A 21,917-nucleotide genomic window follows, 5' to 3' on the forward strand; every position below is an offset into this window, starting at 1 on the left:
TAATACAAATTGATTGAACTTTTAGAAATTTAGCCTTTCTCAGAGAAAGGCATATGGACTGTTCTGATATGTATCTACATGGTTAAAGCATGCTCTTGTGTTATGTGCTTAAAGTTGTACCAGTGTTTCTGCATATTAATGAACTGAAATAACTCTTTGAGATTTTATTTCAGCTCCACAGTCCAAAGCACGTGGCAGTGTGCTTAGTGTTTCATATACTTAGTGTTTCAGCTCAGCATTTCATATACTTTTGAGGCAAAGATGTCAGTATCTCAACTATCTGAGCAGGTCTTTTAGGGATTCAAGTTGTTCTCTGAGTGGTAGTGATCCAAAATACTTCAGGTAGGACTCAGCGAATGTCTTCTGAGTGTTAACAGAAATGGTCCAGAGTTTCTAAAGCCCCAGATTTGTTTATACTGCGTGATAGTGCCTGATGGACAGGTTGTTATAGCTGTTAAAGAGCTGCTCTAGCCCTTTGAACTGACCCCTTCTTGACCTCTCCTTATAGAAGGTCACTGTTCACCTTATAAAGCGAGGGGAACCTTGGATTCTACTGTAGCAAATAGACGGTGAAGGGAACAGCTGTGAATTTTGGACTAACCATGCAAACCTGTATAGACTTTTTAGGGTCACTGTATGATAATGAAAATTGCTACCAAATTATATGGAAATTTAACAGCAATAGTGGGAAAGAGAGGGTGGAGTCTAATGCATTTGGTTTGATAAATGAAGTGTGAAGTTACCCATCTGGCTCTAGACAGCCCTCTTTTTCTCTACGAAAGGGAAACATTTAAAAATAACCATGGTACATCTAGAATCAATGACCCATACAGAGAGCTGGAATAGATCAAGATTTAATGGTGACTGTGGAAGAAATTATCATTTGAAAAGTGAGACAAAGGATGAAAAAGTACAGTTCAATATCTGCACCTGATTAATTTTTTGAAAAGGGCTTAATATTTTTCCCCGTTGATGATGCTATTGCCATTTTTTATTTTACTTTTTAACTGGAACCAGAAAAGTGGTTATATCATAAAGAAACAGTTTGGCCAAAAAAAAAAAAAAAAAGTACTTGAATTTCAAGAGAGGTTGTTGCACTTTTCCCAACCAGTAAGTGCCTGAGAGAACTGGACTACAGTTATATAGAATTGTAGTTCTTATCTCTCCGAATAGAACTTGTATCATGTTATAATAACATTGTCTTTAATGCTTGCATGACATACTGCACTTAATTGCTTAATTGGTTTTTGTTGTATTTTTCATAGATGTGTATTTTCTACCAAACTAATTTATCATCAATAAATCAACAATAGATTAATTTAAAGTAGTGTTTAGCTGCATTGAAGTTATTGACTGCTAGGAAAAAATATGGTTGGTTAAACCATTCCTAAAATATGTCTTTTTTTAAATGGAAAAATTTTATTAGTACAAAATGATTTTATTACGACACAGACTCTAATGTCCATTTTGCTATTTTCCTCAGTGAAATTGTACCATTTGTCTTAGGGGAAGTTCAACCACATATTGGAAAATGTTAAGTTTGGGAGAAAGACACAATGGAATGGAAAGCTTGATAAATTATTTATGATCATTGTATTTTCATAGTTTTGCTACTCAGCCAAATTCTGAAATCTTAACTTCTCGCTAAATCATCATGTAATGACAAATTGACATAGTGAAAACAGAATAAACGTTCAATAAATAATTTGTACCAAAGTAAACACAAAATTCTTCTGGTTCGTGAGATAAACAGCAGAAAAGTGTTAATTGATTATATCTTGTAAGAATCAATAACTTATAACCTTGCATCATTGAAATAACACAATAAAAATCTATTTTTATGAGGTCATCCTACAACCCATAATATTTTGTAGACTGGGTCACTATATTTCTGGAGTTGTTATATTCTTCCATCTTTGCACAGCACTGAAAGAAAGAACCTCTTACTCACAGCAAATCATATTAGTTTCAGGTTTCAAGTCAGACTTGAGCTATAATTCCTCAGCGTTTTTTGCCTTTGTCAAACCCCTTCTTAGATCTCACAGTTCTGACATAACAGTGTAAAGGTATGTTTTTGGGTTTTTTTTTCTAGCTACAGTGAGCAGTTACACTGTGAAGGCACTCAGCTCTCAACAGTGAAATCTGGATTTTTGTGTGGATATTTATATAGGAATTTAAATTGTAAGTGCCTACTGTGACAGTTGAGTCCTATTCTGTGATAACGCTGTTCTGTTCTACGAGAACAATGAAGAATCTTAGAGTGGAATCCTAAAATAGTATGCATGTTAAATGAGAAACAAACAGGAGGATTTTATATATTTTATTTTCTGTTTTGAAGAAAAAGTTCATTTTTTTTTTTCTTACGACTAACCTCTTTATACCTTGGAATTTTAGATCGCAATTTAGAAGGTAATTGAGGTAGTTTTTATTCTTTTTAGCTCCAGTAAGAGAAAGTGATGTTGATGTAAAGAAGGACCGTGTCTTCTCTGTAACAGAGGAAAAGGTGATGGGTTAAGAAGTTAGCATGGGCTTTGGGAAAATTGGAGCTTTTTTTCTTCCCTTTTGTCTCAGACTTTGTGTATTTTGAGGAACTCACTGAATGCTAGTTTTTAAATGAAATGTGATAATACCAGTTGAAAGACTGGTTGACAAATACTGAATTTACCCTTTCACAGGCCTGGAAAGAAGATTAAGTATATGAAATAATGTGAAATCTTCAGAAACTACTGCAGTGGGATCTACACTAGTTCCAAAATTTAACAGACAAACTGCAGAGGCATCAAAGTTTGGCTGAGAGTGAGTGGAAGTATTTGGGTTGTTTAAAACTTTTGTGGTCTCTTTGCGTAACATACAAATGACAGAATTTTTTTTTTTCCCATATGGTGGAATCCAGGATCCATGTTTCTGAAATTAGGAAGGATTTCAGTACATACAGCTTTGTGATCTCCAGTAGGTTGTTTTTTCCTAATAGTTGTCCTCTCTGGACAAAAATGTGTGTCAGCAGGAATGGATACTGAGTAAGTTAGCAACAAGCATAGACCAAAATTTTCATTCATCGTTTTGGAAATCACAGGGAGGAAAAAAAATATATTTGGATTCTCTGATATTCTTGTTTTGTATGTGTGTGTATACTCTTTAAAAGAAGAAAGTGAAACTGTTCAGCATCCAATATGTAACCTAAAACAGGTTTTCAGAAAGTAAATGTACTTAGACTGTGTGCAGAAAGTAAATTGTGGCTTAGCTAGTAATCCTGTGTACTGTATGTTAATCAAGAAGATGCTTTGAGACAGACTGAAAACCAACCTTGCAGCTTTCAAATGAATGTAGAAAAACACTGCGGCTTCAATGAAGTTGTCAGGTCTCCTGCTGTAGTTATGCTTAGACATCAGCTGCCTTGATTGACCTCTGACTTCTCTCCAGTTGCTTATTACCAGACTTCTTTTGCTTCTCGTGACCCTTCCTGTTTTCTGCCTCTGTCTTTCACCTGTGTTCCTTGTATGGAGGAGTCATTGAAGCAGCCAAGCTTGGGATCAATAGGTGCAAGTACTCTACGGAACAATGGAAATGCGGCTTGATTAAATGCTGCTGTTTAGCTGCTCCTTTGAAACTGTCTTGACCCTTTACCCTTGAAAAGACTATCTGTTTACAAGCTGTGGCTGCTTACAGAAAATGCTGCTTCTTACCTTGTGATGTCACTATATATGCAGGAAATATGATGCAAAAAAAGTTATTTGGTGTAGGGACCTAAACCAAATTATGTTACAGGGCAGTCTAACAAAAGTTGCAGAATTTCAGCTCTGTGGTTGGCTTTTGTCTGCGTCAGACTCTTTCATTAAGACCCTTCACAGGGATTGTTTGCTCTGAGAGTTTGCTTTATCTTTTAGTTCAGTTTTAATGATTCACTTCTGAAAGCCACAGAGAGATGCATCATCCTATTCCTGAATAACAACTGAATCAAACTTCTTTGACATTTTCCTTTTTTGATTTCTTGATTTTTCTTCTTGTTGTGCTAGATGGGTTTTTTGAAAGATAATTCAATGGCAATTCAAAAACTGGCAAATGACACAAATTTAGTCCTTATTTATAGTGCAATTAAAGTTTAAAAAAGTGATAAAGAATTTTCCCACTCTATCAGAGAGCATTTGATGATTTATTATTTTTATGTTTGGTTTTACTTTGACAGGCTTTTAAAGTCATCATGGGTGACATTTCCTTATTTATGTAAGCTCTCATAATTGCAGTAGAAGAAGGATAGTTAGTGTTGTTTTTTCCATTGCCTTGACAATGATTTTCTCACTACCACTGGGAGACCTGCATGCTGGAAATTGAGATTATTGCATTTCCAGGCTGCAGGATACTGGAGATTGACTAGATCACAGAGGTGACAAATTTATAATCTGTGGAGACAAAGTGTTAGCCACATCATCAGGCAGTTGAACCAAAAAGTAGCATTAGCATCAGCTGTCATCTTTCCTGTAGGAGAGAATGGTGTCTCCCAGAGGCAGGGGGAAAGGAGAAAAGCTGGGAGAACTCCACGTTGTACTGTGCTCTGTAGCTGTCTGCATTAGCTAAAGACCTGGTGTTATAGACTAGGGATAAAGTGTGAGTGGTCCAGTGAATGAAAAATTATCATGGGTTTATTTCTCTTTACCCACTGAGGTTTATTTCATGCAATATCAATCCATACTTTCCTCTGCCTTCAGCAAAATGTGCTGATGTCATGGTATGTAACATGTCCATTGAACTACTGGCAAACAGTATGAACTAAAACTTTTTCTAAAAACTAGACATTTAAAATTAAGAGTCTAAAACCAGAATTCTCTCTTTGTAAAATAGTAGAAGCCTTATCCAAATGGGACTTTACTGTAAATGTTATCACCATTATTGTCACAGCTTTATCTGTCATAAGACTGAATTAAATAAATTTAATTTGGAGGTGCGTTAAATAATCTGTACATTACCAACACTTACAAAACAGAGGGTAACATAAAGGGGTTCCCTTGCCAAATGGTGTGCTGATCATGGTGCACCACTGATGAGCAGATGCTTACATAAGTTCATGACTTAAGTCTTAAATGCTGTCAGCTTTGTGTTATTAGTTTTTCCACATGCATAGAACTTGATGGCTCCAGGGATTGACAATGAAATACAAAGCCTTTTGCTTTCAGGTCAACAGTTTAAATATGGTTCAGGTAGGTAGTGCCAGAGATTATTCCCGTTGGGTATCTGTGTTTGATGGCCTATGTAAAATGCATTGGTTCTCCAACCCTACTAGGCAGGTGTGTATATCACATAAAGCAACTGCTACAGCTGACACTAATAGGTACCCTTGCTGGCATTTTTGGAGCAGCCAAAAATTAAATGGATGTAGAAATTGAGCAAGATGCTGAGAATGCTCTAAGCAGTCTAGACTGTGGTTGTGAGGTGATGATAAGCCAATGAGTGTCGTGGCTGACTGTGGGCAGAAAGAGGCTGTTAGTCTGCATTGCTCCACAGTTTGCTTGCATTAAAGTTATAGTAGCATGCACAGATAATCATATGCTGGGAGAGAGGCAGGGTAAATTACTGGACAATCTTAACAGGATTGACGAGAGGGAAGTGCAGTCCATGGGGAGGTCAAAGAATGGGTTGGAGGTGTATCAAGTAATCAGAGAAACTAGTATAAACTGGAGAATAGAACTTGCTTATTTTCACTGCTAATGAGATCTTTTGGGCATTTGAACAGTTTAAGTTAGCTATTATTATTTGTTCAATTTATTTTGTCTGAATTTTCAATAAGTAATATATCATTGATGTGAATTTATTTTAAACATCATCATAGTTGATCATTTAATAACTGAAAAAGGAAGTTGGCATTTCGTAAGCTTAAGAGGCTCTGTAAAAACATAGAACTTGAGAACCTGTTACAAAACATGCATTGTTTTCATATTCTTTGTCTTATTTTGGTAAATGACAGTAGCCCCAAATGGCAACAGTGCTTAAAGCATATGTAATAGTAACAAGAAAATCCTACTATTCGGTAACTCAACCACCTGAGAACTCTTCTAGAAGTATGCAACCCCCAGCTTGTGACTGAGAGTACTCATATTTCCACATTGCTGTATTTTAGAGCTTCTCTAGCCCGGAGTGTGGTGGAGCAGATAGGACTTATGGGTGGAAAGGTGTTAAACTAATAGTGGTGGACATCAGTGATATGATTAGAAATTGAGAGAAATAATTGAAACAAAAGGTATCTTGAAAAGATTGAGAAACAGGCTCTCAAAATACAGGGTTTGTGGGGGAAGCCAAGAAAAATCTATTTATTGAGCGTTGAAGTGAAGGCACTAATACTGGGAGAAAAGAGTATTCTGCTGGAAAATGAGAGTTCTGAGAATTCTAAGAGCTACTAATAAGGTATTCCACTTTTTCTGCAAGAGTAAGCTGAATGGATCCATCAGTTATGCCCAAGAATATGCTGGAGTTAGATTTAGCTCCAAATTACACTGGAGGGCTTTTTCTTGTGCAAGTTTAGCCAATACTGTTAAAATTTTTGTCAGTTGTTTTCAGGCAAGTCAACATTTTCTCATTTTTACTTTCTCGCATATGTTACTACGTCAACATTTGGTCTTTCTGAGATCTGAAAAATATTCTTATCAGAATTATTTTTGACCACCTAATTAAGGTGGATTTGAGCAAGTGCACAGGAGGTGTAAGGTACTCAATGTATCCACTCCAGCACAGATGACTTGCTGGCCTGCACAGCATGTTTGTTGTAACACATAGTTTACTGCATAAAAGATCTAACCATTCTATATTAGGCTCTTCTGAAAGCATTTTAGGTATTTGCCCTTCTTTTTATATTTGGAAATACGGATAATCCCCAAATCCACATGTGTATTATTAACGATTGATAGGCAGGTTGGAGGAGGGGAAAGGAGGGGAGAAGGATTTGAGAGGTAAGAGGGTGCAATGTTGGAGAAGGTTTTAACTGTTTTGCTTGCCTGTAGGTGACACTGTTGCATCATTTATCTGTACGTTTTCACATATGTTGTCCAGGGACAAAAAAAAAAAGTTTCATTAAAATAATTTGAGAGATTCAAAAAAGTACATTTCACTAATGATTCCTTAAGCCTTGGCTAGAGAGTAGAGTCTTAGATACAGGCAGATGAATTGCATGTTCTCCTTCCCAAAGATGGCAGCAGTTTATAATATTATTTCTGATTAACTAGCTCACTAGCATTGCATCTTCAGTTCAGTATTCCCTTGACAGGCAAGATGCTAAAAAGATTGCTCTGCATGTTTCTGAAGACTAATGTAATAAACCAGGATGATAATACACTGATGAAAAAAAAAAATCTTAATTTGCTGCTAAGTTACAGCAATATGAAGTTAAAATGTTTTTCTTTACTCAAGTCATTTAAATTAATAATGTGTGCCATTAACTGAAATCTCACAGAGGATTTTTTTCTTCTTTGCCATTAAGTCTGCTGGCTGCAGCGAAAATGAAATATTCTATGAGGCTTGAGCAATCATCTATCTCTAAGCTACAGTGTGCCTGCTGCCAGATGTTCAGGTGCTGGTGCTGCTGCTTTGACATGTATATCTCTTCCAGGCAAAAAAAACAATATATACATCAGTCCAGGTGCAAGGTGGCCTTGCCAGCAAACCTGCCTCCTCCTAGCAGTGACACTCATCCACTCCCCGTCAGAGTGTGTACGTTGGAAGGGGATTGTAATTAACCCCTGGAAAGCATAGGTTTCACTAAAGTGATGTGCACAGTAATGATATTGTTAGCTTCCTTAATTTCCAGTTTCACCATCAATTATGCCATGTGTTTCATCCAGTTGGTGCTACCCTCCCAGTGTTAATTATAACCTACAAGACTGTTACAGTTAATTTTATGGCAAGCATATTGTCTCTTCAAGGCTCCACAGCAGCTCATAAATTATCTTGAAGGTAAAATGTAACTTGGGGAACTAGTTATGAAAATTCCATCCATCTCGCTTAGGAGGTGCAGCTGCTACTGTCAGCTGCCTCGCTGCTGCATTGTGAAGGAATTATGGTGGGTCAGGTTTAAGAGGCGAGGCCCAGGCTGTCACGGAGGAGAAAGGCTGTCCTGGCCCTGTCAGACAAGTACCTTCTGCCAGTCCCTTGTGGTTTCACTTTGCAGGCAGTAAAAGGCAGGCGGTGCAGGTGGATAGTCCCCAAGCTGTCTCTATTCATTACTTTACAGAAACTTGTTTTAGGTAGGCAGGTACGGAGACCTTTTCACTGTTGTCATAATGTTAGGCATCATCTGCAAAGTGCAAGATAGATAACTCTATAAATAACTCGCTGTTCTGTTGGGCTGGGGCAGTGGAGAAAAGATGATTAGCGCTGTAGAGGCACATGAAATAGCTCGCTGGTTTGTAAAATGACTGTTGGTTTAATTGTAGCAATAGCTTGGTCTGGAAGAGCACATCTGTTCGCCTTTATTTGGAATACACAATAAGAGGAGGTGCAATTTCACTGCTAAGTAATTTGTGTTGGAGTTTCACATTAAATAAATTAGCATGGGTTTATATGGGCATTATTTATGACATCTCTGTGTGTATCCTGGTTTTTTGCTGAAAGAACTTCAAACGTTCATTTCTTAAAAAAAAGAGGAGGGGGAATAATTAAAATACAGCAACCCACAACTGAGAACAATGAGATCGGTGTTCAGTACTATTTAAATTTTTGTAGTACACTTTTGTTATTACTATAATGCCTTATTCTGCTCTTTATAATAATAATACAGGACTACCATAGAATATAATGCCTTGTTCTGCTATATTTCTTCCTTCAATATTTTGTATTTCAGTAGTTTTAAATACTGTTAAGCTTTGGGCATTCCTTTAAGAATAAAACCAAAGCGCAAATTGAATTTCCTGAGAGGCTTTTTATTCTTCCACTCCTTTACCTTTCAAGAGGCATTCTGTGTTTACAGTGTTGTTTCCTAACCTCATTTACAGCTGGGAGGGCATATGAGAAGGAATACTGAAAGCTGATACTTTTCCATAGGCAACCGCTGTGCAGATGTGAGTGTGCAGACCCATTGTGAGTGAGTAAATGTTATGAATTCAGTTGAGAAAATGAACAAACACAGTAATGAAAAACAGTAAGGGTAATTTATCTAAATATATGTTGTTTGTTTGTTTTGACAGTCTTCATTCAGTTTTAATTATTTTTGATCATTCATTATAGAGCAAAGAAAAAGTGTTCAAAATAGTGCTGACATTGTAAATTAGACCTCTTATATGTTTGAAAAAGGGGAAAACAAGGCTCTTGAGAGACTGAAAATTAGTATGCTTTTAATGTATGTTCTTTATTGCTTTTCCCTAAGAATTTACAGTAAATGTGCCTTGTGATATCTTTTAGAGGTCCATTCTTTCCGCAGAGTCAACAGCACACAGTTTGGTTTATTCCCAGAAGGAACAACTAAGTTTCAACTGCCCAGAATCCTGTATTTGTTTGTTTAGTTTTTTTAGAGGGAAGCTGTGCATTAGTTACAGCCTTGGGCAAAGTGAGGTGTAAAAACAGAATTACCTCAAGAGCAGACCCAGAGGCATTGCTTCTAAGACAGTTCCTTCTTGGCTTCATCCTTACCTTGTCTCCCACAGAAGAGAAGAGGGTAAATTTTAAGTGTTGCTGGTGTATCCCATTGAATGTGGGGTGGCTTCACCTGGTCATGTATGTCATTATCTCCTACACTGTAGGATGTCGACCTCTACACAAAGATTATCCATCAGTACTGCCAAAGCAATTGTGGGGTACTTTCCAGTTAGGATTCTGCATCACAACCAGGAAGAATCTGCAGCTGCTGTAGGATAGTTCTCGGGAATTTGTGTAGGTAGAGAAGGCTGGGGACAGGAGAGAGGTCTGAGAATTTTGATGTCCCATCATAATGATTTCTTAAGGGAAAAGTTGACTGCTGAGCATCCAAAAACATAACATTTATTTTGCTTAAAATCACGTGAAAATATCTGGTTTATCATTATCATCATCTCTTCTCAGCTTGATTTTACACCACTGCAATATTGCTGAGTTTAAGAGAGTTACTCTTGATTTGAGTGTGATTGAGAAGAGAATCAGAGCACGGGCCTTGGTAAATATCCTCTGCATTTTCTTGTGATGGAATCTTGGACTTTTATTGTGCCACTGTTGCAGAAAGATGCATACTATTTGAAAAGTCTTTATGGTTTTAATTTGACACATAAAATGGTCATTACCAAAGTCATTCTCTTTTAAATATAAGAAATCTTTTTTATGCAATTGAATAGGAAAACCTTTTTTTTTTTTTCAGAACAAAGTGCCTTTATTTCTTGGCTCTTGTCCAACTTTGATAGGTAAAAACTGAATTTGGAAAGAGAACTGTGTAGAATTGTGAACTTGTTTTTTAGGAAAATGGATTGAAGTAGCTGTGAAATAATTGGAAAGAAAACAGCTTAAGAGTTGGATCCAGACTATTCAGTTTCACAGGCAAATGCATTTAAAAAATGTTGCTGTTTCTTGCTTAACATGACTCAATATGTTCTATTACCAACCCAAGAAAAACTGAATTTTCAAAATAGGCTCAATATTAGTCATTAGATTCCAAAAAACATTTGGAAAAAAAGGATTTGTTTATGACTTGAGTCTTATTTATGATACACATAATTTAGACTTTTTTTTCTTGTAAAAGAAGTAGTTTAAAGAATACAAACTCAAATGTTTACCAGTTTAGTGCACTATCAGCCTAATGAATTTCTAAGGATAAGAATAATTTTGAATATAAAAGGGATTTAAATCAGTGATAGGTTGTGCAGATTAGTGTTGAAGCTTGATGCTTCAAAATGTATAAAGAAACTGTGATTTTTTTTTTTAAGTGTTGCAATAGAAAAAAAATGGGGAGTTGAATTTCTGCATGCTAACAATGAGTTTTAAGTTCCCATAGCATGGGGGTGGAGGGCCTCTGTGCAGTTTGAATTTTGTGAAATCAACGGAGTGCTGAACACAGTTGACCATTTACTCATTCAGTTTGCCCCTGAAAACAAGTCACAATACTGCTTTATCTCCTTTATTGTGCACTAATATAGGAAATTCTGGTGTGAAACAACTTTTATAATCTTTTATTTCACAATATTCCCATACCTTGCTCTTTTTTTTTACTCTGAGGTGGAGAATCACTGTTCTTCACTGCCATTTTAGGGCCTTCTGCTCTGTTTTTTCTCTGTGTAAGACGGCTGCTCTATAATTTGCCTTGGCTGAGAAGTGTAAAACTTGGAGTAGGATTGCTTGACTACCATAATACCATGCAAATTTAATTGTGTAATCAAAGTTACATGATTAAGAAACATGATGATGATATATATTTGGTTCCTGGCTCAACAGAAGTATGAAACAAGATCATTTCAAGAACATGTATAGTCTCTTGGAAGGAAAATGTAAATAGAATCACTTATGTGTTTTGAGTTTTCACATGTTCAAGGCAAGCTACTGTTAAGTGTATGTCTGACTTATAGCATGAGTTCAGGTCCTCTTTGTCATTAGTCATTCAGTTTAACTGTGCACACAGAAGTACTTTGTTGAAGACATATTCTATTGATGGATTTGGACTACAGGGATTTCTCTCTCTCTACGATGTCCTTCTGTAAAAGGAAATCCTCTTGGTATTTCACCAGAGCATTTTAAAGCAAGCCAACAAAGTGACCAAAACAAACAAAAAAGTCCCTCGAAAGAAAACCAAAACCCCCTTGAAATTTATGAAGTACCGATGTTTATGAAATATGTAATTTTCTTTTTTCTCACTAGAACCTATTAGCATATGCATTACCATGCTAACATAGATGCTGATCTTGAAAAGTGCTGACTTTCTGCAGACTCTTAATTGCTTACTGATATGGAAAATTCTAATCCTTGAATTTTTACTAATATTTATTTTTTATCCTACAGAAGGAACTGTAAGAAAACAACATGCTGTAAAATATTTTTAAAAAAAGTTTAATTTCTTAAGTGAACAACTTTTAAAAATGTATCAGTTATTACAAGGGGCAGTTGAAGATGAATACAGAAAAATAATTTTGTTTGCCTACTCATTTTTTGCTCAAAGCCTGACCTTTTTTTAAGCATATTATTTTTCTTTGTCACACACAAAAAATAACCCTACAAGATTTATTGGCGTTTGTATGGAAAAAATGAAAGGATTTTCATGTTTTGTAAGAAACTTAATACACTCTCACAGATGGCCCAGCTCAGGTGTGATTTTAATTATGAGATAAAACAAAGCCCAACACAGTAGGAAGTAGTCTTAATAAACGGCCTGAAGCTTTTGTCTTCATGTGTCAAAAAGCCTTTTTATTGCGTGATGAATTTTTTTTTTTTTCTAGCTGTTTCCAAAAAATGGTTGGAAAAAATACAAGGGCTTCCAAAGTTCAAGTGAATTGTTTTGGTCGAGTGAAAAATAAGAATTTTTTTTCCATTTCATTTTTTCCTGCCAATAAGTTGAGGCTGCTTCTGGCAAATGATAGAAAAAATGCATTAATAATAATTAAACCTGCAAGGACACTAATGCTTTATTTATAAGTTAAATAATTTTCTATTTAGATGTTGTCATTGTTTATTGGTGTATCACACTGGTTAGTAGTAACAAAAATTAAGAATTTGTTAAACCTGGCTTAAACTGCACTATCAGAAACTAATATCAATTTAAAGCTTGCTATGGTACTCAGCCTTCATTATTAAAACACAAATAGTATGATCCTGTTGTTAAATATTACTAATATATTATAATAATGTCGTACTGTCTTTCCCTTAGTGGGGAATTATGAGGACCTCATGTTAGGACCTCAGTGTCCTGACATAGTTAATTATCCATAGATAATGGTTTTCAGCAGTAGCTGTTCTGAACATCACAACCTCACTGTTAAGGGCTTAATAAATATTTGCAGACTCAGGTGCAGAGCACCTCCGTCCCCCTCTACAGAAGCAAACAGCTGGGGTTGCTTTCCTGTGCTATACATCACATGCAGCATCTCATTTGTTGTGGCAAACCTAATGGTGCAAATGGCAAGTTTTATGTCCTGTGCTATACTGGGCTAATGTTTGTTGCAGATATGCTAACTTGCCTTTCAGGACTCATCTGTCTCTTCTAGTGCAGAAATATCTTGGAAAGCAGAAACTTCTGGGGTTCATTTACTTGAATGCTGTGTAGATTGGTAAAATCATTTAAGACTTCATTTTAGAGTGTATAACTGCTGTCACCTCCGATGCTGGAAGGTGGAAAATGGTAACCAGATGGTTCACAATTGAATTGTGTATCCACAAGCTTATTTTTAGGGAACAGTTATTTGTAATAATTGTTTCAATTATAGGACAGTGAAAAGCTTAATCTTAATGACCTTTTACTAGTAATACAGGTTAGGGATTTTTATTTGTGTGTGGTTGAATAAGTTTCATGGAAGGAAGTACCCATAAGATTCAGGTAACTGTGTATCATCTTAAATTATGGCTTAGAATATTGGGTTATTCTTACATAACATCCCAACATTAATTGCTGTTGAATAATGGAGTGAAAGGATGAAACTCTAGGTTTATGTTTGTGGAACTAAGCCACATTCAGACAGAGGCATTCTATCAGTGGTACAACTTTTATGGTCTTTGGTGATTAGTCATCAGTAAGCCTCTCTGTCTAACTAGTCGCAATAGCAGTAATATTCAAAATGTTACTCAACAAATTACTTAGCATTCAGTCCAAAAAAAAAAACCCCAGCTTAAATTCTTCATGTTTTTCTCATAGATTTTAATGCTTTCAACAAAGGCCTCAAGGAAAAGTCTTTTTTTTTTTTTCCCCTGAAGTTTTCCATTCTCTGCTTCTTCCTTGTCCTGCCATCCATACATCCTTGGTCCTAATCCTTTTCTCTTTGGGGATTTTAAGGGTTATATTATATTAATTAATCTCTTCCAGTCATATTCATCATGGGTTATGATAAAGTATAATATAAAAAGTAGTCTATAATAAATAATGATGTGTTTTAAGGTTTTGACCACATGCTGACTGAGGGAGCATTTGGAAGAACAGTGTATGGTCCATATTCTACAAGATTTATAGTCCAGTTTAGGCAGGAAAATTATCCTTGTCTGTCTTGTTCTGTGTGCATTAAGCACTGTGATTCTCAGTTTGTGTAATGACAAATGCTGTATTAATATTTATATTTTGTAGGAAATCAGTTGTTGTTGAGTCAAGGGTAGAGATCATATTTGCCTTGCTGGGTGCCTTGACTTGCATGGGTTGCCATGAAGCATCGTCCTCAGCACTGATTAGCCTGGTCTCTGAAACACTTCTCACTGGTTTCTGGTTGTCAAACACACAATTTTTTTTTATTCTCACTATTTGGAAAACTGTAGTGACCATAGGAACCTTTGTAAATCAGTGTTAATATTACTGTGAGCTTTATGTTTCAGTTGAAGTTGTGGTTATGGTGTTGCTTATTCAGTTATGAGTTTGGTACAAACCTTGAGGTAGGAATTTTCATTCTGATGTGCCTCCTATGCACAATAGGTTATGTCTTTCTACTTGTTAACACAATTCTGGTGATTTACTCCGAGTTAAACAAAAGCTGGTAAGTGGTGATAGGCTGTCGGTCCTAAGTGTTATGTCTTCCCGTGGAACAGAAGACACAATGGCAGTGCTTGCTTTCCCTTGGCTGTTAATGGTACAAACCTAAAAGTTACATGAAAAACACAGATCTGACTGTAGGATTAAAACTCAATAAATATAATTTAACTCAATTATATATCTTTCTAATTGGTTGCACTTTAAAATTCTGTTGTAACTATTCTGTTGGTAACCTATGCCCCTTTGAGTCATTAACAAAATGTAACTGATCTTCATCTATTTTATTGGGGGGGGAGGAGGAGGTTAATCTTCAATATAATCAACGCAAGAAACTTTTGGCTCATGAAAGTAAATGTTTTCAATCCTTTGTTGTCAGATCCCACAATTTTCTCTACAGCAGACTTAGATGAAACAGAAAACTGATACACTGAGCCACTGGAATTGCAGTCTTGCAATTTAGAAATATCCACTTTATCCCTTATAATTTCTTCACTAAGATTCTTCAGTCTGAATCTGATATAGGTAGGAGCCAAGACAAACAGTAACCATTTATAATCATTCAGAACAGTTTGGATTTCACTAGAATGTAAAGCCAAAGAGTTTTTGGCTTTGTTTCATGTGTCTTACAAGGAGAGAAAGTGCATTTAAATTGTAGTACTCACCGTGGCTGCATGTTTCTGTAGTATCTGCAAACTTTTATTTTCAGCATTTTAAAGATGTGAAAATACTAGTACAGTAAACTTTTCTCAATTTACCAGCTGAAGAACTTGATGTAAGATCCTCTGGCTTGCTAGAAAGAGTGTCTACAAAAATCTATCTCCAGTCCTTCAAGCATGAGTGAGAATGCAACAATACCAGTGATGCCACATGTGCTTATATGAAGGAAAGGGCAGGTGTGCATCCGTTCTGTGTGGGGCACTGCCCTGGAGTGCTGACACCTATTAGAGTTTTGATCCTTCAAAACACTTCTGAATGCACGGCTAACCTGGGGTTTTAAAGAACAAGTGCTGCAGCAGAGAGTACTTGCAGGACTGAGACATAACACTTCTTTAGTGATTTACTTCTTTGATTGTTTTAGAGATATTTCCTAACTAGCTAGAATAGCTTATAGTGAGTTTTTCAGTTGCATAGCACAAAAATGGAAAATATATTTCTTTTCCTGCGGGAGTCTTAGTCATAGAATTATAAAAACTATCAAAATAGGCTCTTCCCCTCAGTTTTAGAAAGTTACTGCCCTACCACTCAACATGCGTGTGCATGCATAGCTCATGTTGTGGTATGTATACTGAATTGATACATAATGAGTCCTTCTAGTAAGGAGAGTTTGCCAGAATATCGTGCAGATTTGTCTTGTCTTGCCCTGTCGTCCTGAATTATAAATAACTTGAGGTTAGGAGCAATAGTTTAATTCTCTGTACCTCTGGGAAGTTGTTTTTAGTATTATAGGTAAGACTTGTTTATTCTACCTTATATAGCACTTTGAAATTCCTAGATGGAATTGCCATGCAATATATATGACAATAAAAAGAGAGAAGCCTCATGTTTGCAAAATCCATGCTGGGAAAGCATTATGGCAACGCCATTGTAGTACTGTGTTCTTTGCAGTTGAAACTTGTGAAATGTTTTGCTCTGGACTTGGATAAACTTACGGTGAGCTTTCCACATCTGGGGTCAAGCCCTAGCAAAAGTTGTGTTATCCTTAGACTTGAGCTGGGCTGGCATTTCTGACAGACGTGTAAACAGATGCAAGCGTTGTTGCTAATGACAGGTGATTATAAGTGGCATGGGTGCCAAGGTAATTAAACCATGCCTTGACAGGAACATTTGGTGAAATGGTATTTCAGCATTAGAAAAATCGTTGCAACACTTTTTTTTCCCCTGCTAAGCTATAGACCTGAATATCACTCATTTTGATTCTTTGGCCACAGTACTCCAAAACCTGCTCACTGCTTTACCTATAGAAGTGTTCAGAAATAGTTGAATTGCTCTGCTACGTATCAGTGGGGTTTTGGAGCTTTGAATCAAAGCATCTGCTTCTGGGAAGGCTTTTAGCATATAAATACAGTATAAAGTCCAGCACGGAGGGATTGGTGATGTATTATCTTGCTTTATGACAAGATAATGGTTACTGTGCCAGATTTATTAATGGCTGAATTATTGTGCTGCTGTTTGTCATATATTTCTTATTGGACATCTTAACTGCTTTTACTGCTGCAAATTGTAGTTTCTAAATCTATTTAAGATTTTTTTTGTGTGTGAATGTACTTCACAATGAAATACAGTTTATTCTAAAAGTGAAAATAATGGTTGCTTTAAAAGTAATGCACTTGATATTAGAACTTTTATGAACTCCAGGCAGTATATTCTCAGATCTTTATGAAGCAATTTCATAGTTTAAGATGACTTTATCTTTTCCATTCTTTCTGTAGCTGATAGTGAATAATGCTAGTTCCTTATTGATGTCAGAATTCCTAGCAACTCTTTATTTAAAATATTCAAACACATATTGCATGAGAGCAGTGGAAAAATTTGGTTTAATCCCATAAATTAATCAAAATTGATTTAATAAAATATGAAATATCTAGTTTAAGGATATTCTCCCATTATTCTGTGTGAAATTCATAATAATCTTAGGATGGAAACTAACTGTTCACACTATTGATGTTCCTTTGGTTTTTGCCTCAGCCTTGAAGCGATCAGTATTTAATATAATAATCTCAGCTAAAATCCTGGACTTCTACCAAATCTGGGAGTAGAATTTAATCCTGTTTATTTTTCATTCAGGATGGAAAGAAATTATTTCTCTCTGCTGGTTGGTCAGGACATCACTATAGCAGACAAGAAACTGCTGCAAACAGTAGATTGTAGCTAATACAGTCTTAACATTTGGACTAGGTATTTAGCAAAGGGTCTTGGAAACTCTTTTAAAGGTCATTCTTAGAAATGAAATTTTAAATGTGGTGAAATTTTCACACCAGGTACTTGAAAAGATTCAGTTAAATTACTTGTTAGATACCTGTCATTCACGTTCTTATGAAAAGAAGGTAAAATTGAGTTAAACCCCTCAAGATGACAATGAAATTTTCAATGTCTCTTGTTGCTTTTTTTGTTTTTCCCCCCCCCATCTCCCAGTCCAAGTCTCTCAGCTTTCCATCCGCTGTTTCTTCAAATGAGTGGGCTAATAAGACATTGATTACAGTGAATACTATTGTAGAATTTTAAGCCTCTGGACTGACAAAGATCCTGTAAAAAGTCTGTATGGTCCAAGGAAGCTGGCTTGGATGTATCTGATAAAGTCAAGTGTGGCAGAGGTGAGTGGTGTGTCTGTCAAGTGCAGCAGTGGTGACCTAGCAAAGGGAAGTAATGCCTCTATGGAGAAAACAAATTAGGGGATCACTTTTAAGGATTATAGAGCTGAAAAGTGGGAGGATAACTTTGGCATTTTTGCATTTAGAATTTCTCTGTACAGGAGCGTTTCAGAGGTTTAAGAAGCTAGACTGTTTTCAGCAAATCAGAAGGTGTGCAAGTCATGCTTCTGTTACTGTTTGCAGCTTGTAAGTAACGAAACTGTAGCAGAAAGAAAAGGATTTGGATGCCCATAGTTAAGGGAGGTGTGATAATTGTAAAGCCTATCAGAAATAAAATCAGTATCATATTGAGGTCCAGTACTAAGTGTATGTGTTCATACATGCAGCTTTTCCAAAGGATTTTAATGTTATGTGCAAGTAACCTTGGAGTTGCCAGTTTGCTTTATTTATGATGTTGCCTGCTAGTCCCTGAAGCAGATAAACTATGGATTTTTTTTTTTTTGATCCTCCATTTGCTAGGCTTTTGTTATAGTGTGGTTACAGTCACAATGTCAGCACATAAAATGTTAAACATCACTGGTCTGAAAGAAGCTTCCATTGTCTTCTACTTCTGGTGCCTGGGGATTCTTTCTAGTCTTGCAGTGGTGGTTCTGTCAGTGTAATATGTCATGAAGCATTTCTCAGTAATGACAGACATTGAATATGAGTGACAGGAACTCTGACCGAGTGAAATGGGTTCAATTACCAGAGATGTAGGGTTACCTGAGATAAAACCAAATGGTCCAATTGTGCTTGGTTTTGACCCTGTGACTCCCAACTATCCAGCAGCAAAGACAAATGGCTGATTAACCATCCCCTAACCCTCCTTTTCTGTGATAAACTTGTTTGGATTTCCTTGTCTGAATAAAAATCTAAGTGTGGCATGTTTCTAAAAGGAAATATGATAGGAAAACAATGAGTGCTGGTGCTAGTCATTTTCTTCTCTTACCGACACAAAACAGAAAGCTGTCATTCTATCTTGGAATGTATCTAGGACATAGTGTCCAGAAATCAATACAAGATAAATGATTGCTCTCTTAACCTCACCTTTCTTCTGCTGCAGCGGTTACGTTGCTCCTGTTCACCTGTAGCCAACCTGACGCCAGAATAAATGAGAGAACCTGCCATGAAAAGTATCTTCTTGAGGGTTTTTTTGTGTTGGAGGGGTTTTGTTGGCTGGGGGGGAGCAGGGGTTGCTAGTCAGTATTGAGTGCCGTTTTACACTTGTTCTAGTCCAGTGCCTACAGCTCCCAGATAGAGTTATAGCAAGCTCCCTAATTAAACTGTCGCTGTCTGCCCTCACTTGACTGCCTTTACAAAGTCATTTAACTAACAGACATTCCTGACTATTAAAGCTAGGAGCAGTGTGTCTCCAGTGCTGGAGATAAAATGAATGAAATTTGTTAATCTCTACTGACACTTGATCCTGGATGTTGAACTAATGCTGTTGCACCTGAACTTTTTCTTTATTGTAATTACTTCTCATGTTATTATTTCATGTAATAAATTGGAAGAAAATTTCAACAGGTATTAAATTATTCAAGTTGATTTATGGATGCTGAGTGAATATGACATTCATCTTGTGCATTCTTCAAAAGCACATTTCAGTGGATGTTCAGAGCTGGCTTCAAGGATTGTGCTAATAGAATGCTGTAGTAAGAGGATGTGTTTCCTTCATCTGAAAGGAATGCCATTTTTAAGTCTCTGTCTTTTAGTAATGAAGATAAAATTTTGTGATTTTACCTACTCTTAATTTAAACAAGTACTTCGATTGAAAACTTAATACATTTTCAAATAGCACATAAAAACATTGCATGCCATTGGTAAAATTAGAGGGGCTCAAATTACAGGGTAGAATTCAGTTCTATTTGAAGGAACAAACGTTTTAAAGAAAGATTTGTAGTTTATTTTTCATCTCCTCTATTTGTGCTGTGTTTAGATTTTTAAGGCCAGAAGGGATATTTAGATCATCTAGTTTGACCTTCTGTATATTGTAAGGCATTACACTGCACTTGGCTTTCCCTGTATTGAGACCAATGATCTGTCTTTAGGCTTAAATGCATCTTTCAGAATGATGTCCACTGGTCTGAGGACAATGGGAAATTGGAGTCTTTTCTAGAACTGAATTCAACTGTTAGTCAACCTTACAATTTAAAAGTTCTCTTTTCTGTGGAATGCTTTGATTCAGCAATTTTTCAGTCTCTACTCCTTACTGTAATTTTTTCTGCTGGACAGGAAACAAAAAACAGTGTGCAGTACTTTCTGTCTGCAGAAGTAGGTATAAACAGCAGTCACTTCAACCTTCACTCTTGTTTCTGAACAATTTGGCAGACTGAGATCCAGAAGGGTATTTACTTCATATAGGTTACATGCAGAGCTGCTGCCTTGGGTTCAAGAAGCCACATATGTGATAGCTCAAGGTTCTGCACCACCTTCTGTTGCATACTTTTAGTCCTGTACTTCCAGTGTTGTGAAGTTTCTATGCAATGTTTAGTGCTTAACATCTAAAAGTGAACAGCAAGCCAGAATAATAAGAATCATCTTCTTCTTTACCTGTTCTTTAGGAACTCCCAGATACCCAGTTATATGGTTCATTTTAAAAGCTTATACATAACAGGTGATGATTTATAATGCTTTTGATTCCTAGTGGACTTTTACAAGTTCATCACCATCCTCATTTCTAGGTTGTGCTCCATATTCCCAGGTCTGAGAGAGGTATGTTTTAAACCTTTCTGACTTTTCTGCATAGTACATTAATCAGGGTGTAAATACTAGATCTCATTGTTCCTAGGACCTATATTTTAGTATATTTTTTTCTCGCAGGGTTGAAAGGATCTTTCTTTCAACCTAAAGCACCTAAACACTGTCATCCACCCTAGAGATGCTTTCATTAACTTCTTTCTGCTAAAAGCTCAGATCACAAATAATGCTCTATGCCATAGAAGTGTGGAAAAAAACCAACCCTGATATTTTGGTATTCAGATTGGAGAAGATTGTGTGTGTTCAATTATTTTACTCTTGTTGTGTAATGAGCAGTGGGTGTGGAGTTAAAAGTATTTGGCACCATGTCTCAGGAAAAAAAAAAAGTCCAATGGTATATTCTAAAGATGTAAATATGGGCTAGCAATATCATCCTTTAATGCCTTATGTGTCAGTTACACTTTTGGGAGGATAGTTTATGGTGTATTCACTGTTTTGGAGGTTTTTTTACCTGTTGGTCTTCACTTTAATATTTGAAGCATCTCTTGTATTAAGTTCAGTGTTTTTAAGGTAGTGGGAATGTATTTCCTAAGTAAAAATACGTATTGAGCAGGTTTTTCTCTCAGTTTCCAGGGGTCTGTATTTAAAACCAAACCAACCAACCAGAGCAAAGTTATTTCCTAGACTATTTGCCACAAGATCTGTAAAAGAAAGCTCTGCTTAATGCAAGTGTCAGGAACACAAGGGATTTCCTATGTTACTGTAAAGGCTACAGTGTATAGTCCCTTGTGTGGCCTCCTAAGGATGCTCGTCCTTGTGTGTGTCTCAGGAGAAAGGGTTCAAAGTGTCAAGTGAAAACTTTTGTAGATATTTATTGTGCTGAAAAGCCAAAATTTTTACCAGTCCTGTAAGTGGTCAAGTACCTCAGTATAAGATGACCTCTTGAGTTTCTTTCACTCCATCTTTCTTTAGAGAGGCTGCCAGAATCAGGTTCATGGGTTTGAAAACACACTTTGACAAAACTGTCAGAAAAAGATGGTCAACCAGGTACAAGTTTAAACCTGGAGATTAGATTGAAGGAGTATTAAACTGATGGAGCAGATATCTTTTTATATATATGTCCTATTATGCTAGTTCATCAAACATATCTTTGAGAAGGATGCAAATTTAAAAATGGAGTGTAACTATTAGGCAGACCTACCTACCTTTATCAATGGAATAGATACCTTGGTACTTGGAGTAACCTAAAATACATTTTTTACTATTGTAAGCTATAC

The 21,917-nt window shown here is 36.3% G+C and overlaps 1 protein-coding gene across 5 annotated transcripts in view; it reads left to right on the forward strand.

Moving 5' to 3' along the window:
- The window catches only part of FTO (fat mass and obesity associated), a 237,463-nt gene that overhangs the window by 104,621 nt on the left and 110,925 nt on the right, over nucleotides 1–21,917 (forward strand). The window contains exon 9 of one of the 5 annotated variants that reach the window (XM_017833583.1): nucleotides 2,676–2,725. The exons of the other annotated variants lie outside the window; for them this stretch is intronic. Within the exon in view, the coding sequence (XP_017689072.1) occupies nucleotides 2,676–2,706 (31 nt within the window). The 3' untranslated portion in view covers nucleotides 2,707–2,725. Of the gene's footprint in view, nucleotides 1–2,675; nucleotides 2,726–21,917 lie in introns of those variants that run through there. 5 annotated transcript variants of the gene reach the window in all.

This window comes from Lepidothrix coronata, unplaced genomic scaffold, assembly GCF_001604755.1.
Source record: "Lepidothrix coronata isolate B3197 unplaced genomic scaffold, Lepidothrix_coronata-1.0 Scaffold217, whole genome shotgun sequence".
NCBI classification, from domain to species: Eukaryota; Metazoa; Chordata; class Aves; order Passeriformes; family Pipridae; genus Lepidothrix; species Lepidothrix coronata.